Source organism: Crocuta crocuta, unplaced genomic scaffold (assembly GCF_008692635.1).
Source record: "Crocuta crocuta isolate KB4526 unplaced genomic scaffold, BGI_CrCroc_1.0 scaffold443, whole genome shotgun sequence".
NCBI classification, from domain to species: Eukaryota; Metazoa; Chordata; class Mammalia; order Carnivora; family Hyaenidae; genus Crocuta; species Crocuta crocuta.
In genome coordinates this window covers 1748146-1765409 of record NW_027529446.1, presented here as the reverse complement: position 1 = coordinate 1765409, position 17264 = coordinate 1748146, and the positions used below count along the sequence as shown (strand labels likewise).

General features: G+C 59.2%; 1 protein-coding gene across 2 annotated transcripts; it reads left to right on the top strand.

Moving 5' to 3' along the window:
* Positions 1–110: 110 nt before the first annotated feature.
* On the top strand, positions 111–15943 carry SGTA (small glutamine rich tetratricopeptide repeat co-chaperone alpha). Of its 2 annotated transcripts, none has more exons than XM_077760683.1 (11): positions 111–207; positions 7769–7908; positions 8177–8283; positions 8488–8572; positions 9502–9601; positions 10935–11039; positions 11859–11997; positions 12566–12628; positions 13691–13728; positions 15505–15594; positions 15802–15943. In XM_077760683.1, exons 2-11 carry the CDS (start codon positions 7809–7811, stop codon positions 15914–15916), a joined length of 942 nt encoding a protein of 313 aa, XP_077616809.1. In that variant the 5' UTR covers positions 111–207; positions 7769–7808; the 3' UTR covers positions 15917–15943. The 2 variants fall into 2 exon arrangements, with proteins under 2 accessions (XP_077616809.1, XP_077616808.1); XM_077760682.1 differs by lacking the exons at positions 15505–15594; positions 15802–15943 and adding exons at positions 14527–14616; positions 14824–14965.
* Positions 15944–17264: the final 1321 nt, after the last annotated feature.

Here is a 17264-nt window from a genome sequence, read left to right as displayed (position 1 = left end):
TCAGTTGCCCTAACGACCAGCTAGCCCCTACCTCTAAATTACGTCACTTCTCCCCAAGCCCGCCTCGATAATTGACGCGCCTGCGCAGAATGAAAGCCAAAGGGAGCCACCTCTTTCCGCGCAAGCGTCGCGGCCGGGGGCGGGGCCGGAGAGCGCAGCGGTGCGCAGGCGCAGCCGTCGGCGGGTCGGCGTTTGGCCGCCTGAGAGGTGAGTGGGGGTTGCTTGGCGTTGATCCGGAAGGGCCTAGGGTCCGCGGCTTGGAGCTCCCGGGGTTCAAGGGCCCGTAAGAGGGGCTGGGGTTGGGGTCGGTGTCGCCGCGGTCCGCTGGGTACTATGAGTGGGCGGCGCGAAGGGGAAACTGAGGCAGGGCGGCGTCGAGCAGGCCCTCGCCAGCTCTGGTCCACTTCACCCGGACCCGAGGCCCGGGAAATGCTGGTTCGATGTGAAACTGGCAATGAAAGTGCCCAGCAAGCAGCGAGTGTGCCTTCTGCTGCCCGGAAATACGGTCCCTTTGAATCGGGGATCCCGTTCGTGGGGCTCCGGTCGGTGTCCTGTCCCAGCAACGCCGCTCTCCACCTGGCTGACCTAGCTAGCCTCTTGGCTTCCCGGAGCCTCAGTTTCCCTCTCTGTAAAACGGGCACCCCTGCCTGATGTTTGGGGGCGGGGGCGGTGGTCCTTGGGAAGATTGAAGCCACGGGGCCGGCGCAGAGCGAGAGCCCAATGGCGTTAGCAGGTGTTAGGTCTTCTTTCACACCTAGGGTCTTCTGCATGTTGACCTCGAGGCGGGAAAAGTCGGGCCGAGGACTAGCTCCATCACCTCTCACTGGCTGTGTGAGCTTGAGCGAGCCGCTTGCCTCTCTGAGCAGCGCTTTCCTTCTAGAATAGGGACGTAGAAGAACGTGCTTCCCAGGGTCACTGTGAGGTTAAATAAACAGAACATTCTGTCACCGGGCTTCTGCGCTTGTTAGGAGTATACTAGAGAACGGCTGTTTTTTTATTAGGTGTCAGAAAATGTGTGTGCAGCCTGCGTTCCTCAGGCTGCAGGATGTGCCCGTGCCCTTCGGTTTTCTATCTCTGATTATACATCTCTGTCTGCGTTTCCTCTCCCCAGACCAGTGGGTCAGTCACCCTGGGGGACACAGGGCGATGTCTGGAGGACATCTGTTGTCAGGACTGGGTGTGCTCCTGGCGCCGAGTGGGTGGGGCCGGGGTGCTGCTCAGCGCCCTGCGGTGAAGACAGGCCACAGTGTCCTCGGTGCAGAAGTTAAACCCTGCTCCAGACCAGAGAGTCTTCACCAGCATGAACTGCATCCATGGGGTTGGCGAGATGAACCCCCTGATGTCCTGTGCGCGTTTTGGGGGAGAGGAAAGTGCACTTTGCAGTCAAATGCTCTACCACTGAGCTATACCCCCAGGATAGTGCTCTTTGGAGTAGAGGTTCTGGAGTCTGCTGGGTTCAAAAGTCTGGGTTTGTGTTTAGCTGGGCGACCTCAGGTGGCACCCCCATCTTTCTAGTCTCCGTGTTTTCTTCTGTAGAATGGGGATTGGAGTAAACAAGCCCAGGTCTCCGCATACTGCAGTCAGGGGGCCAGACCCAGCTGCAGCCTGTCTTTGTGAGTGAAGCCACTCCTCCATCGCGAACCCCTTAACCTGTGGCTGCTCTTCCACAAGAGGAGAGCTGAGTGGCTGCCACAGAAACCTTGTGACCCGTGAAGCTCACTCGGCCTTTTTCAGAAAATGATCACCCATCCCCGCAATAAGCCACTGCATGAACTGCACTTAGCTCCAGCCTGGAGAGTGCTCGCCCCTCCAAGGAGTTCGCCTGAGGCTTGTAGTTTGGTCGTTTTGGAAGAGCGTGAGCCAGCTCCACAGCCGGGGTTGTAAGCTCTGCCCCAGATGGAGAGCTGTGGTCTTCCCTGGATTCTACCATTTTATTTTATTTTATTTTATTTTTTTGCCAAGAGCCGACGCTAGTCCCTGCAGGAAGTGCTCAGGAAGGGGGTTGAGGGAGCAAAGAGAATTTTAGTAGGGAGGCAAGACCCAAAGTTGTTGTCTCTTCTGTTCTCAAGGAACTCGGTCAGGTGGCTCTGAATTTGACAGGGATCTAATGCTTTCCCAAGACTATGCATCAAACACTGCTCAGTGTTGGGGTTTAAAGGGAAGACATCTGTCCTGTGGCTCATAGTCTGGGCGACGGGGGGGTGGGGACAGATGACAGACCAGGGAATTTTAAAGCCTTCTGGGCCGGGGACGAGACCAACACTTGGACTTCACCTGGAAAAGAGGGTATCTAGCTCTGTCTGAGGCAGCGACCTTGCAGCTCGGGTTGAAGGGAGTTAAGAGTTTCCAGATGGGTTGGAACAGTTGTGTTTGGAGCCCCTGAGGGTTTGGCAAAGGGCCTCGCGCACACACTCATGACGTTTCGGGGGCTTTTGATGGTTTTAAAGTGTGCGGGGAGTTCTGGTGGCGTTTTAGAAGAAAACGGCTGTGGCGAGAATCATGGGCTCAAGCCTTGGGACAGCCCTTGCTTAGATACCTGAGGTGTGCTAGGCCAAGAGAGAGGAGCAGAGCATTGGCTTTGCACACTGCCGTTTGTGAGCAGGGCCCTGGTCAGGATGAGGCTGGCAGAGCCCTTGGCAGCTGGCGATTCACCTCCCCAGTGGGGCGAGGGCTCACTCTTTTGGGTTTTTTTTTTTTCAATGTTTATTTTTGAGAGAGAGTAAGAGGGAGATTGAGAGAGAACACGAGTGGTGGAGGGGCAAAGAGAGGGAGACACAGACTCCAAGGCAGGATCCAGGCTCTGAGCTGTCAGCACAGAGCCCGATGTGGCGCTCAAACCCTTGAACCCTCGAACCATGAGATCATGAGCTGAGCCGAGGTTGCACGCTTAACTGACTGAGCCCTCCAGGCGCCCCAAGGGCTTGTTCGTTTTAGTGAGACATGCCGGTTTTTTCTCCTTTGACCAGTTCTAGGCTCGGAAATAGGAAATTGAGGCTGATGTTGTTGTTTAGTGATGAAATGAAAAGGTGGACTGAGAGCCGGAGAGATAGTGAGGACCACCAGCGGAGCTGGCCCAGGACCCCCGCACACCCTGGGACTCTGTCCACCCTCACCGGGCTCACCCGGACCGGCCCCTCCGGGTGCTTCCTGAGAGCTCATAAAGCACTCAGTGTTCAGAGAGCAAGCTGCCTTTGAGAATTTTGTCCAGTGGCCAAAACCCTACAAGTTGTGATTGTTCCGGGTGCCTGGTAGGAGTCGAGGGAAAGTGCTGTCCCTGTGTTTTGCTGGGCGTCACTTTGTGGGGAGCAGAAGGCTCGTTTGCCCCGAAAGCCCTGCGTGGAGTGTGAGTCGCAAACTGTCTCTCAGAGAAGCGACAGTGTCCGTGGACCGCCTGTGTCAGAGGCCGCACTGGGTCCCTCTTGTGCGGGGGGTGTAGTCCTCAGTGGAGGACCCACGCTCCCTCAGCTGCAGGCCTGAAACCCAAAAGGTTGCGCCAACAGGTTTTCAGAAAGTATGCAGCAAGGTCATTTGGCCACAAAAATCTGAATCGCACTGACATAAAGTCTTTATTTTTCCCACTTAGAGTCTCCCAGTGATTTTCAGCCCGGGGGGGAGGGGGGCACATCTGGGGACATCTGTGGTTGTTACCACTGTGGAAGGAGGTGCTCCTGGCATCGACGGGGGTGGGGCCAGGGATGCTGCTGAACTCCCGGGGTTCAGGATGCCCCCGAGGGAGCGACCCGCCCCTCAGCAGTGCCAGGCGGGAGAGACCCTGCATTGATTGTCTGGAAAAACATCGCATCCAGTCCTGCCCACACCGCACACCAGAGTGAATCCCCAGGGGTCAGATGGTACAAACCAGGGTGGCCCCGGCGTCTGTGAGTCACCCCCCTCTCCCTCCGCTCAGTGTGTGTGTTTCTGTGTGTGCAGCATCCCGGGGCCTCAGGAGTCCGATGCTGACAGAACACAGACCCGTGGGGGTGTCCCCTGGGGGGTGATTCTGCCCCCCTGCGTCAGGGCACACTGGACAGAGACCAGGAAGGCTGAGGTTCCCAGGGCGGCGGGCACGGGGAGGACTGAAATCATGCCAGACAGGAGCGTGACTTGGTCTTTTAGTTTTTTGAACCATTGCCTCCGAGAGCCTCAGTGGGGTCTCACACAGCACCCCCGCCCCCAGAGTCCCCGCCCGGTCCGGGACGGCAGACTTCTGCTAGAGACCGGATTTCCTTCCTTAGTCTGCTCTTTTTGTGTGCGTGATAATTTGTTTTTGAGAACGAGCGAGCCGAGGGAGCTTGAGCGGGGGAGGGGCAGAGACGGATGGCAGAGCGGGGGGAGGACAGAGGATCCGAAGCAGGGTCTGAGCTGACAGCAGCAAGCCTGGCACGGGGCTCAAACTCATGACCTGCGAGATCATGCCCTGAGCCCAAGTCAGATGCTCAACCCACTGAGCCACCCAGGTGCCCCCTTCCTTAGTCTACTCTTACGAAGTGAGCGCCTGTCCCCACCAGGACCTGCATTCCCTGTCCCCCCCGGGACCCACATGTGTGTACATGAGGCCCAGCGTGGGGGGCCTGGTGCACACCCATGGCGGGGAACCATGCACAGAACTGGTGCCTGGAGCATTTAGGTGGAGTCCAGCCATCCAGCCGTGCGATTGCCGTGCTGCTTTGTCTGACCTGTGACCCCGGCTGAGACCCTGGCACACCTCCATCCGGTTTACCATCACAGCGATTTGAGGGTGGGGAGCTGGCAAACATAAAGGCCTAGATGGTAAACACCGTGGACTCTGTGGGGCCCCAGACGCAATCAGGGATATGATGTAGGCAGTTATGTAATGTAAGAACGTGAGATTCATTCTCCACCGGCAGCTGCCTGGCCATGACCCTCAAGCCTGGACTTAGAACACAATATACAGAGGGTCCTGGGATCATACGTTTGAAGGGGAGGACTTCAGACTTGGAAAACAAAACTTTTTCTGATTATAATAAGATATACACAGTAGAATTCACCATCCTCTTTCCAAGTGCCCGGCTCAGCGGCATTGAGCAGAGTCACAGTGTTGTGCGGCTGTCCCCACCCTCCGTCTCCAGGACTTTCCATCTCCCCAGACTGACACCCTGTCCCCATGAAGCACCGACTCCCTGCCCCCTACCCCAGCCCTGGCTCCCACCATTTATTCTCTGTCTCTGTGGTCAGGACGCCTCTAGGGACCTCCTGTGAGTGGGATCATGCAGGACGTGTCCTTCTGTGTCTGGCTTTTGTCACCACACAGTGTCCTCTGGGTCCATCCACATGGTGGCAAGTGGCAGGATGTCCTTTCTTTCTTTCTTTTAATTTTATTTATTATTTTTAATTTAATTTAATTTTACTTTTGAGAGAGAGAGAGAGACAGTGTGAGCAGGGGAGGGTCAGAGAGAGACTGAGACACAGAATCTGAAACGGGCTCAAGGCTCTGAGCTGGCAGTCAGCACAGAGCCCGACGCGGGGCCCGACCCTACAAACCATGAGATCATGACCTGAGCTGAAGTCAGACAATCAACTGACCGAGCCACCCAGGCGCCCCAAGATGTCCTTTTTTTTTTTTAAGGCTGAATGATATTCCAGGGTATAGATGGAACGGACCACGTCGTGTTTATTTTTGTGAGAGAGAGAGAGAGTGAGCTAGCACGAGCAGGGAAAGGACAGAGACAGAGGAAGACACGGAATCGGAAGCAGACTCCAGGCTCTGAGCTGTCAGCACAGAGCCTGACATGTGGCTCGAAATCATGAACCGTGAGATCATGACCCCAGCCAAAGTCGGACGCTCAGGCACCCGTGTCTTTCAACTCTTGCAAATAATGCTGTTGTCAAAACAAATATCTAAAATGAAAACGTTTTGACGTTTCAGGAAGTGTGTGTCTGTTATTTTTAGATCTGGTGGTCAGCAGACTTGTGTGTTCTCTGTACCCTCTTGGCTGGGGAGCATGACTCACCTTTTGAGGCTTCCCCCCAAATGAGTGGATTGTGGTGGTTGATCTCTGTGGGCCCCTCTGTGTCTCCTGAGGTCTTCAGGATTAGGACTGATTGTCCTCCAGGCTCTGGCCCATCCTGATCCCAGACCTTCCAGTTCTGGGGAGGCTCTTCAACCAAAGGCACTTGCTGGGTAAAGGGTCATTGTGTCCAGAAATGGGAGCGGGGGCTCATTACCATCATTCCCTCACCAGTTTTATAAAACAAGTATTTTAAGTTTTTCCCTTACTTAAAATTGAGATATAACCCACATACCTTAAAACAGCAGATTTTGGTGTATTCACACTGCTGTGGGGCCATCAGCTTTTTCCAAGCCCAGAACATTCCACCTCAAAAAGAACGTGTGTCCCCATCAGCCATCACCCCCCAGCCCCCAGAAACCCCCTTCCCGTCTATGGAAGTGCCTGTTCTGGACGTGTGGACTCACACCCTTGTGCCCTCTCGTGTCTGGTCCCCCCCCCAACTTTACGACCGGAGCAGCTGTCGATGGACATAGGTTCCCGTGAATCAGAGACCGAGGTCTCAGAGCACGGCCACCACCCGGTGTGTTGGTGGTGCTTGCCCCGAGCAGGCATCTGCATATTCACATCATCTGAGTCTGATGCCAGCCGGTTTGTAGAGCCTGGGGCCCAGTGACTGACTCTTCCTGGCTCTGCGGGCCACACGGGTGTTTTGGGGAGACTGAGGTGCTTCATGCTGCGGGTTCTGGCCGCGCGGGTGGACTTGAGCCTCCTTGGGCCAGCTGCTCCTAGGAGACCCCCCAGCCCCCACCTGTTACCCTTGTCAGTGGGAGCAACCGTGGAGGTGATGGTGCGAGCGAAGGAGATGGTGTCATGTGCAGCACCTGACCCCGTCCTAGGCCTCCGGTAGCGGCCCCTCCCACCGGCTCATTCCGCACCACGCCTCTCCCCTGGGCGCTGCTGACGCAGGAGCCAGATAGCCCTCCATTGTGGGCACGTGCGTGCTGGGTGCCGGGGGCGGGGGCAGCATCCCGGGTCCTCACCCGGAGCACCCTGGCCTGGGAAGCCAGCGCGTCGTGGAGGGACCAAGAAGAGGCTGACCCCCTGGAAAGGGACCGGCGCCCCTGGGGCCTGCTGGTCTGCTCTCGGCCCTCCCCCCACTCCAGACCCTCCCCACACACTGCTCCCCGACCCTTCGTACCCCTTGGGAGTGTCAGGACTTGGAGAACCGTCAGTTTTCTGAACCTGAGTGGACAGCAGGTGGGACTGTGGTCTGCCTGGTGCTTAGCTGAAAACTCGGGGTTCGTAGACCTGCAGAGTAGTGCCGGCCGGCCCCTGGGAGCCGCCGCGTGCCGCTGAGGCTGTGAAAGGGTGGTGATGGCTAAGACCACGGCACTGTCTACAGTAAGGGGGCAAGGGTGCCTGGGGCTCAGTTGCTGGAGTGCCCTGCTCTTGATTTCGGCTCAGGTCTTGATGTCATGGGATCGAGCCCTGCGCCGGACTCTGTGCTGACAGCCTGGAACCTGCTTCAGTTTCTCTCTCTCTCTCTCTCTCTCTCTCTCAAAAAATAAGTAAACCTGAAAGAAACATGTAGATTAAGGAGGCTGGGAGCAGTCTTCTGCTGCTGGGAGCCCCAGCATCTCATCTGTGAAAAGGGTCGTAACCATTTCCCCTCACTTGTTCAGATTAAATTGTTTCGTTGCCTGAAACGGCTTCCTCAGGGCCAGGCCTGGTGCGCCGGGCACAGGTGGGGGTCACTGCCCCACTGCACTCCTCATGCCCTCTGCTTGGGTCCACAGATCCCGAGAAGCCCTAGGCGTTGTCTCTTCCTGTCACAAAATGGATAACAAGAAGCGCCTGGCCTATGCCATCATCCGCTTCCTGCACGACCAGCTGCGGCACGGGGGGCTCTCGCCCGACGCCCAGGAGAGCTTGGAAGGTACGTGGGCCTGTGGCCCGCCCTCCTTCCCGCTGCGCAGGGCCCAGCCTCCTCACTCCCGACTTTTCATTGAGGAGCAGTTCCAGAACATTCTCCACCACCCCATGTGTGACTCCACTGGTCAGAGAAAGGCTCTCTTGAAAGAAGGGGTGGGGCACCCACGATGCCTGGAAGCCACGTGGGGCTGAGGGTAGGGAGGCTATCTGAGCCCCAAAGTCAGAAAGTGGGGGTTGTGTTCAGAAGAAAACGCCTCTGTCCTCCCTCATAGTTGCGATCCAGTGCCTGGAGACTGCTTTTGGGGTGACAGTGGAAGACAGCGACCTCGCTCTCCCTCAGACTCTTCCGGAAATATTTGAAGCAGCCGCCACGGGCAGGGTGAGTCTCTGGGCTTCCCCGAACGAGAGTAACGGCCCGAGTGGCTGAGGGCTCTAGAGGCCAGTGCCAGGCCTACCCGCAGGCAGGGCGGATGGGGGGCTGCCCTCTCGGGGGTCTGAGCAGGAGGGCGGAGGAGGCGTGCGGCTGGGAGGAGGAAGATGGCCCGGCCGCCCTGTAAGCAGCTTGTCTCTGCCGTGGGCCCAGGAGGTGCCGCAGGACCTGAGGAGCCCCGAGCGAACCCCGCCTTCGGAGGAGGACTCGGCCGAGGCAGAGCGCCTCAAAACCGAAGGTGAGACGGGGCGGGCCGCTCCCCAGGCTGTGGCAGCCGGGGGCTTGCTGTCCCGCAGCACACACAGCACACGGGCTTGGGGGCCTGGGGCCGCTGAGCACGCAGATGCAAGGGTGTGCACAGGGGGGAGCCCCCGACGTGGCCGGTGCGGGCGTAAGCGGGCCGGCACCCTGGAAGGCGTTCTGACAGTGAGCACGTGGTCCCCCGGGGAGCCTGTGGCCGTGGGCCGGGAGAAATGGAAATGCACATCCACAGCAGCGGAAGGGGAGAACAGCCCAACTGTCCATAAACTGGTAAACGGGATAAACAAAATGTGACACATCCATGGTCTGAAACCTCCCTCGGCCGCAAGCAGGAGCGCAGTGCCCACACCCGCCACCCTGCGGACAGACCCTGAGCACACGATGCTCAGGGAGGGAACCAGACGTGTGGTGTGAGTCCACGTGTGTGAAGTGTCCAGGACAGGCTCATCCACGGGCGGGAGGGGTCTCGTGGGGCGGGGAGTGGGGGGTGGTGGTGGCTGATGGGGACGGGGCTTCCTTTAGGGGAGAGGGAATGTTCTAGAACTGACTGCAGTGATGGACAACTGAATATTTTAAAAACCAAGCTGCGCACTTTGAAAGAGTGAGTTTTGTCTGAGTTACATGTCGTTAAACTTGTCTGTTTCTGAGGGAAGAGACTTGTGTCCAGATGTCACAAGCAGTGACAGTTGTCCTCACCAAGTGCCAGCTCGGGCCATGAGCCTTGAGATGCTGACGCAGTTTCCCCCTCCTCCCCCGCCGCTGCCACAGCCCTGAGCATCTGAGCGCTGCTTCCTGCCCCTGGCTCTCCTCAGCCTTCACACAGACGCCTGGAGAGAGGCAACCTCAGTCAGAGCCCTCGGGTCTCCTGTGAACAGCATGGGGTCACCGGTTTTCCTTTCTCTTTAGGAAACGAGCAGATGAAAGTAGAGAACTTTGAAGCTGCCGTGCACTTCTACGGGAAGGCCATCGAGCTAAACCCCGCCAACGCCGTCTATTTCTGTAACAGGTACCGGCCAGGCCAGGTCCCGTGTCCCCAGGAGACCAGGCGAGGTGTCTGTATGGTGGCCTAGTGACTGTACCTCGCAGCCCCAAAGAAGCAGTCAGTGGCAGGCGGCCAGTAAGGTGTCAGCAGGCGTTGACAGCGGCGTTGAAATGAGGGGCCCTGTTCTCCATGCGGGTGTTGGGGCGAGGAAATAAGTCAGCATCCGGGTGACATTTCATTCCTGTGTTCATGGCAGCATCGGCTCTAACTGTGAAGAGCTGCATCTGGCTTGAACTGAATTGTTTCTTTAATATTTATTGATCTTGAGAGAGAGAGAGCGAGAACACGTGTACTTGCGGGGGAGGGGCAGAGAGACCCCCAGCAGGTGCCCTGCCGTCAGCGCAGCAGACCGTGAGGTCAGGACTTGAGCTGAAACCAGGAGTCGGATGCTTAACTGACTGAGCCCCCCAGGCGCCCTGGGCTCGTACTTCTGAAGGGAAAGCTGTACCTCCTCTCCCCCCACCCCGGCCTCTCAGCACAGACTTTCTTACTCGCAGAGGGACTGGGTGGGACGTGGGACAGTCACACGTCCGTGTGGAAGGCATGGGAACCAGCAGTGAGCAGCAGATACTGTAGGGGCACCTGACGTCATCCACGGTGCCTCGGGGGTGGAACTGCTTCAGTCTTCATTTCTTTCTAACTCTTCTGGGGGTGATCGCACAAATAGGTGGACAGAAAAGGTACGCGCAGGGGCGCCTGGGGGCCTCAATTGGTTAAGCCTCCGACTTTGGGCCCAGGTCATGATCTTTTGGCTTGTGAGTTAGAGCCCCGCGTCGGGCTCTGTGCTGACAGCTCAGAGCCTGGAGCCTGTTTCGGATTCTGTGTCTCTCTCTCTGACCCTCCCCTGCTCATGCTGTCTCTGTCTGTCTGTGTCTCTCTCTCTCTCTCTCAGGAAAAAGAAAAAAGGTACGCAGAGAGTACAGAGTCCTTTACCCCAGGGTAGCCCCTCTGTGCTTTCTACCTGATGTCTTTCTGTACTTTAGAAACCGAGGAAATGGAAAGTGGAATGTTAAAAACACCAGTGAGAATAACTATCCAGTGTGTCCGGTCGAGAGCGTGGACAGGGGTCTCGTGGCGGATCAGTTATCAGTTTTCTGTTCGGACCCCTCCCTGACGCAAAGCAGCCACCGTGTGGGCCCAGCTGCTCTGACTCCTGCAGCCTTGGTTTCCCCGGGGAGGCTGCCGTGGCCCTCAGCAGCCCTGTGTCCGCCCCGCCTGACGGACGGGGAAGCTGAGGCTCACCCGTGGCAGCGAGCGAGGCACGCAGCCCTCTACCCGCACTGCTTTGTCTCCCCAGAGCGGCGGCCTACAGCAAACTCGGAAACTACGCGGGGGCCGTGCAGGACTGTGAGCGAGCCATCTGCATCGACCCGTCCTACAGCAAAGCCTACGGCAGGATGGGGTGAGTACATACGTTGCGCGTCTGTCCGCCCGGGCGACCCCCCTCCCCTGCGTCCCGCACTCCCCCTCTTCCGGTCGACCCCGCGGTTCGCTCCAGCCCTGACTCTGCCCAGACTGAGCCTCACACCCCGCGGGGTGGGGACCCTCCCTGCTCGTGCCTGGGCGTCCGGGGTTCCTGCAACCCTCACTCTCGGCCTCCGTGGTTTGCGAGAGCAGCTCGCAGGACTCGGGAGCACGCCTCTGCTTCCTGCCTGCCCGGGGCACACGGGGGGACGCCAGACAAAGAGGTCCACAGGGCAGGGGGCAGGGGTCCCCTGGAGCGGCGTGGCCTCCCTCCCAGCACGTGGATGCCTTCTCCAGATCTTGTTGAGTTTTACAGCCTGCGCCCCAGCCTTCTCCCTCCCAGAGGTTTGGGGGTTGAGATCCTCCCGCTCAGATTTGAAATTTGGTCTTCCTGGCCACCAGCCCCGCCCTGCGTCACCTCACTGGCATAAACTCAGGTGTGACCCAAGGGGCTTATCGTAAAGACCCGGAGTCGCCTGTGACTTAGGAAGTTTCAGGTTTAAGAGCTCTATGCCAGGAACAGAGGCCGCATCTGACCGCCCCACCCCCTGCCTCGGGGACCTTCAGGTCTTTTGTGCGGCTCCCTCTGGGACACCAACCTTCCTGCCTCTGAATTCTTGTCATACACCCGTCCTCTCACCCTGTGTCCCTCACATGCCATTCCCGCTGGGTGCTGGGCCACAGAGACGCTGAAGCGGTTTGGGGGCGCGGGTGGCCTCCGCGGGCCCTCCCCCACGCCGCGGCGCCTCTCCCGCAGCCTCGCGCTCTCCAGTCTGGACAAGCACAGCGAGGCGGTGGCCTACTACAGGAGGGCCTTGGAGCTGGACCCCGGCAACGAGACCTACAAGTCGAACCTCAAGATAGCGGAGCTGAAGCTGAGGGAGACGCCGAGTCCCGTGAGCGGCCCTGCGGAGGGAGGGCCCTGGGGGGGAGGGCCCTGGGGGGGAGGGCCCTGGCGGGCGGGCCAGGTACACGCTCAGGGCTGGCCAGAGACACAGACACGGAAAGGCCTGTCACAAAGGAAGAAGTTTAGCCCCACGGGCCCTGGACACAGGAGGCAGGGCCACACGGGGAAGCTCCAGGGTCGGTCAGGAGGCAGGTGGGAACGTGGCTCCCTGCCGTGGTTTCCGTGGGGAGGCGGGAGGCAGGCTGACGGGCCTGCACACTAAAGGTGGGCCCGTGGGTGATGGTTCCCTGCCTCTGGGAATTGCTTACCCCTGACCGGCCGACGCTCCAGGGTTCAGAACATGAGCGAGTGAAAGACGGCACTTGAAGACAGTTTGTGGGTGCTTTTTCTGAAGCACTCCTGGCCTGGAGGCCCGGCTGCCTGGTCGCCGGGATGTCTGAGCCGTAGGCCTCTTAGAATTCAGAAAAGTCCCGTGTGGGATTATCTGTCTCAGTACTTGGTGCCTGGGGCCCAGCTGTCTGGCCCTGGGGCCACTCACCGGGCTTTTCTCCCCACAGACAGGAGGCGTCGGCAGCTTTGACATCGCCGGCCTGCTGAACAACCCAAGTTTCATGAGCATGGTAATCCGCGCCCGCCTCTCTCCTGGGCCCTGGGGCCTTCTCTGGGGGCCATGACCTGGGCGCTGGGCGTGGAGCAGCATCCCCGGCCCCAGCCCTCAATGCCAGGAGCCCCCCAGTGTGACAGGCACCCACGTCCCCAGGCACCGCCCCGAAGTTCCCTCACTTCGCCCCAGTGAGACCCCTCAGTATGGAGCACAGAGGACAGACTGGATCCTGCCTCTCACGGCCGAGTCACCCAGAGAAGCGGCATTGCTTTCTCCAGCTCTGTTTCCTCCTCACGCTGTGGAGACCCTGGTGGACTCACAGCCACGCCCACTTCCCTGAGGCTCAGATGAGACGCCTAGGGGCCTGGGATGCCACCAAGGCGGAAGTCCTGCCTTCCCAGGGCCAGGAGCGCCTGTCCTATGCGGCGCTTTCCTTTGAAAGCAGGTGCCACCCGTGACCTCGGGGCTGTTCCCCGCACATGCCAGTTCTTTCAGGTAGCCTCAGGGCCCAGGGTTTCCAAGTGTCAGGAAGAGGGAGAGCCTGCACCTTTCGGCGTCAGAGCGTCCTCACTACAGTGGGGTGACCGGTCGGCCAGGCACGCGATGGGCCAGGGAAGCACCTTAGAGTTTGGTGGCACATGGCCACACCCGTGCGGTGACAGCAACACAGGGCTGAGTGGTTGGCACAGGGACTAGCCCATAAGGCCGAGAACCTTGACTCTGGCCCTTCACGGAACTTAGCCAGCCCCCAGAGCCACGACAGGGAAGGCCCCTCTTCAGCTGCCCACTCGGCCGCGTCCTGAAGCAGGTCCTAGGGAGAGAGCTCTCGGGGGGAGAAAGTTCAAGCACAGGTATCCAGGGTAGCAATGCTGACCGAATTTGGTGGCCGGAAAAACGGACCGGCCTAAGCGGCAAAGTAGGAGATGATGAGGTGCCTGGGAATCTCTTAAAAGACCAGTCGTGAACGGGACGCAAGTGCGTCAGGAAGGCGCAGAGCCAGGCCGGGAGGGCCCAGCGCGCTTGGGGAAGCGTGTGTGGCCAGGAGCCTGCTGTTCTGATCATTTGTTCTTCTCTTCAGGCGTCAAACCTGATGAACAACCCCCAAGTTCAGCAGCTGTAAGTGACAGCCGTCTGCTCTTGATCTTATGGTTACAGTTTTCATTGTACAAGACACACATGACTTAAAACTATTTTAAGGTTTACAGCACAGTGGCGTTAAGTATATTCCATATGTTGTACCACCAGCACCGTTGCCTAATTCCAGAGCGCTGTGTCACCCCAAACAGTCCTCGTCTCCGTTATAGGGGCCCCCAGCCCCTGCCACTCGCAAGCCCCCTTCCCGTCTGTGGGTGAGCCTGTTCTGGACATTTCACACACGTGGGATCACACCCCGTGTGACCTTGTGTGTGGTTCCTTCCCTGAGCGTCGTGTGTGAGCACCTGTTTTCAGTTCTGGGTCCACACCCAGGAGTGGAATTGCTGGGTCGTGTGGTGATTCTGTGTTTAACTTACTGAAGAATTGCTGGACTGTGGTTAAATCTTAAAGCAAAATTTCTCAGCTGCAGTAGTAAACATCAGGGCGGGTCACTCTGGGGGCATCCCAGGTGCCGTGAGGGCTGAGCGGCACTCCTGCCCAGCCCCCACCCCACTGCCAGGAGGTCCCCAGTTGTGATGGCCACCAATGTCCCCAGACATGGTCCTGTGTCCCCTGGTTGAGGAGCACTGTCTTTAAGCCAGAAACAGATTGTCCCCAGTAAGCTGGTGACGTTCACGGCAGCCGCCGTCAGAGAGCAGGGCGGGCGTGTGGCACTGGGCCCCAGAGGGGCTGCTCCGCAGTGGAGACCAACGCGTGTTCTGGAAGAGTGGGTCCAGCCAGAGTGGGCAGGCCGCGCTGACTGCGGCTCTCTCCTTGCAGCATGTCCGGGATGATTTCTGGAGGCCACAACCCCCTGGGGACTCCCGGCACCAGCCCCTCACAGAACGACCTGGCCAGTCTCATTCAGGCGTGAGTACACGTGCCTGGGGGGTTTTGAGGGTGGTGGGGGCCACCCACGAGGGTAAGACCACAAGTGCTGTGTCCCTGGGCACTCGGTAAGACCCTGCTACGGGGGTCCGGTGAGTAGCTGTGCTGCCCATGGGGGGCACGTGCCTAGGGCGCGGCCTGGAGGGTGCCCCGGACCCCCAGCTGAGCCCGGGCCCGCTCTCCCTGCAGCGGCCAGCAGTTCGCCCAGCAGATGCAGCAGCAGAACCCAGAGTTGATAGAACAGCTCCGAAGTCAGATCCGAAGTCGGACCCCCAGTGCCAGCAACGACGACCAGCAGGAGTGACGGCCCCTGCACGTCCCCTGCGGGCTGTGAAGGGTGAGAGCCTCCGTTTGACCTCCCGGGTCCACGAGGTTGGGTGGGTCTCCACGGCTGGGGGGCTGTTTGGTGCCATTGGGCCCCTTTCCAAGGTGTTTCCGCTTGAACCCTGTCCCTCCCTCCCCGGTTCTCATCTGTGGTGGGCCCGGCACGCTGGGGGGGTTTTGTGTAGATGGNCTGGAAGAGTGGGTCCAGCCAGAGTGGGCAGGCCGCGCTGACTGCGGCTCTCTCCTTGCAGCATGTCCGGGATGATTTCTGGAGGCCACAACCCCCTGGGGACTCCCGGCACCAGCCCCTCACAGAACGACCTGGCCAGTCTCATTCAGGCGTGAGTACACGTGCCTGGGGGGTTTTGAGGGTGGTGGGGGCCACCCACGAGGGTAAGACCACAAGNCAGAGAGCAGGGCGGGCGTGTGGCACTGGGCCCCAGAGGGGCTGCTCCGCAGTGGAGACCAACGCGTGTTCTGGAAGAGTGGGTCCAGCCAGAGTGGGCAGGCCGCGCTGACTGCGCATCGTGGGCTCTCTCCTTGCAGCATGTCCGGGATGATTTCTGGCGGCCACAACCCCCTGGGGACTCCCGGCACCAGCCCCTCACAGAACGACCTGGCCAGTCTCATTCAGGCGTGAGTACACGTGCCTGGGGGGTTTTGAGGGTGGTGGGGGCCACCCACGAGGGTAAGACCACAAGTGCTGTGTCCCTGGGCACTCGGTAAGACCCTGCTACGGGGGTCCGGTGAGTAGCTGTGCTGCCCATGGGGGGCACGTGCCTAGGGCGCGGCCTGGAGGGTGCCCCGGACCCCCAGCTGAGCCCGGGCCCGCTCTCCCTGCAGCGGCCAGCAGTTCGCCCAGCAGATGCAGCAGCAGAACCCAGAGTTGATAGAACAGCTCCGAAGTCAGATCCGAAGTCGGACCCCCAGTGCCAGCAACGACGACCAGCAGGAGTGACGGCCCCTGCACGTCCCCTGCGGGCTGTGAAGGGTGAGAGCCTCCGTTTGACCTCCCGGGTCCACGAGGTTGGGTGGGTCTCCACGGCTGGGGGGCTGTTTGGTGCCATTGGGCCCCTTTCCAAGGTGTTTCCGCTTGAACCCTGTCCCTCCCTCCCCGGTTCTCATCTGTGGTGGGCCCGGCACGCTGGGGGGGTTTTGTGTAGATGGGCTGGAAGCCAACCTCCCGGTCAGGGCTGCTGCCTGAGGGCCTGCAGAGAGTGGGCGGCCACCGCGATGGCCAGCGAGGTCTCCAGGGCTGGGGTGATAGGCCAGCCCGGCCCCTCGCTCCCCGTGTCCCCCTGGAAGTGCGCGCGCGCGTGTGTGTGTGTGTGTGTGTGTGTTTGCTGCGAGCACATGTTAACAAGGGACGGCTGGACAACAGGCGGGGGCCCCCGGCAGCGTTGGCTGGTGCGGGGACTGCCCCAGGGGCCCCCGGACTCCACCCCTGCCCATTAGCCTTGCCTCCCGGCCCAGCAGGTTTCCGCCCGGGAGGCCTGGGCGCCCTTGTCTTCCCATTTCCCCTTTAACCATAATTTTTCTTTTTTTTTTTTTTTAAATTTTTTTTAAATGTTTTTTATTTATTTCTCGGAGAGAGAGAGAGAGAGAGAGACATCGTGATCAGGGGAGGGTCAGAGAGAGAGAGAGTCACAGACTCTGAAACAGGCTCCAGGCTCTGAGCCGGCAGTCAGCACAGAGCCCGATGCGGGGCCCGAACCCACGAACCGCGAGATCATGACCTGAGTGAAAGTCAGATGCTTAACCGACTAAGCCACCCGGGCGCCCCTAAACATAAATTTTCTATTAAAATTTTTAAAGAACCAGGGCGCCTGGCTGGCCCAGTCACAGAGAGCGCAACTCTTGATCTCAGGGTTGGGAGCTCCAGCTCCATGTTGGGTGTAGAAGTTACTAAAAGAGTAAAGAAACTTAAAATCGTTGTAAGGAGTCTACAAGACAGAAACAAGCAGGGCTGACAACGTTGGTCTCTCGACCCACCTGGCAACTATTGGGCACGTTTTTTTTCCAGGTTTTTTTTTAAGCACTCTTAAAAAAATAGAGCAAAAAACATAGTTGAGATCAGTTTTGCATTTGTTGTATGTTGTAGCCTCACCTGCACAACACCCCTGCCGGCCTTTCCCGTACGTTCTGGGTGTGTTCTGACACGGCGCTGCCCCGCCTGGGAACGTGGCCGCGTGAGCCACGGGGATTTAGGCTGAAGCACCACAGGGGGCTGGTGCCGCCTGGGGCCTGGCCCGGGGCTGTCCCCGCCCGGCCACACGCCCCCCACCCCCCACGGCCTGGTGCGCCCC

Excerpts from the sequence above, each read along its gene's own strand:
- SGTA (XM_077760683.1), top strand. The coding sequence starts at position 7,809 with ATGGATAACAAGAAGCGCCTGGCCTATGCCATCATCCGCTTCCTGCAC. Across the intron at positions 8,284-8,487 it reads AAGCAGCCGCCACGGGCAGG|GAGGTGCCGCAGGACCTGAG; the intron begins GTGAGTCTCTGG and ends CCGTGGGCCCAG. Across the intron at positions 9,602-10,934 it reads GCCGTCTATTTCTGTAACAG|AGCGGCGGCCTACAGCAAAC; the intron begins GTACCGGCCAGG and ends TTGTCTCCCCAG.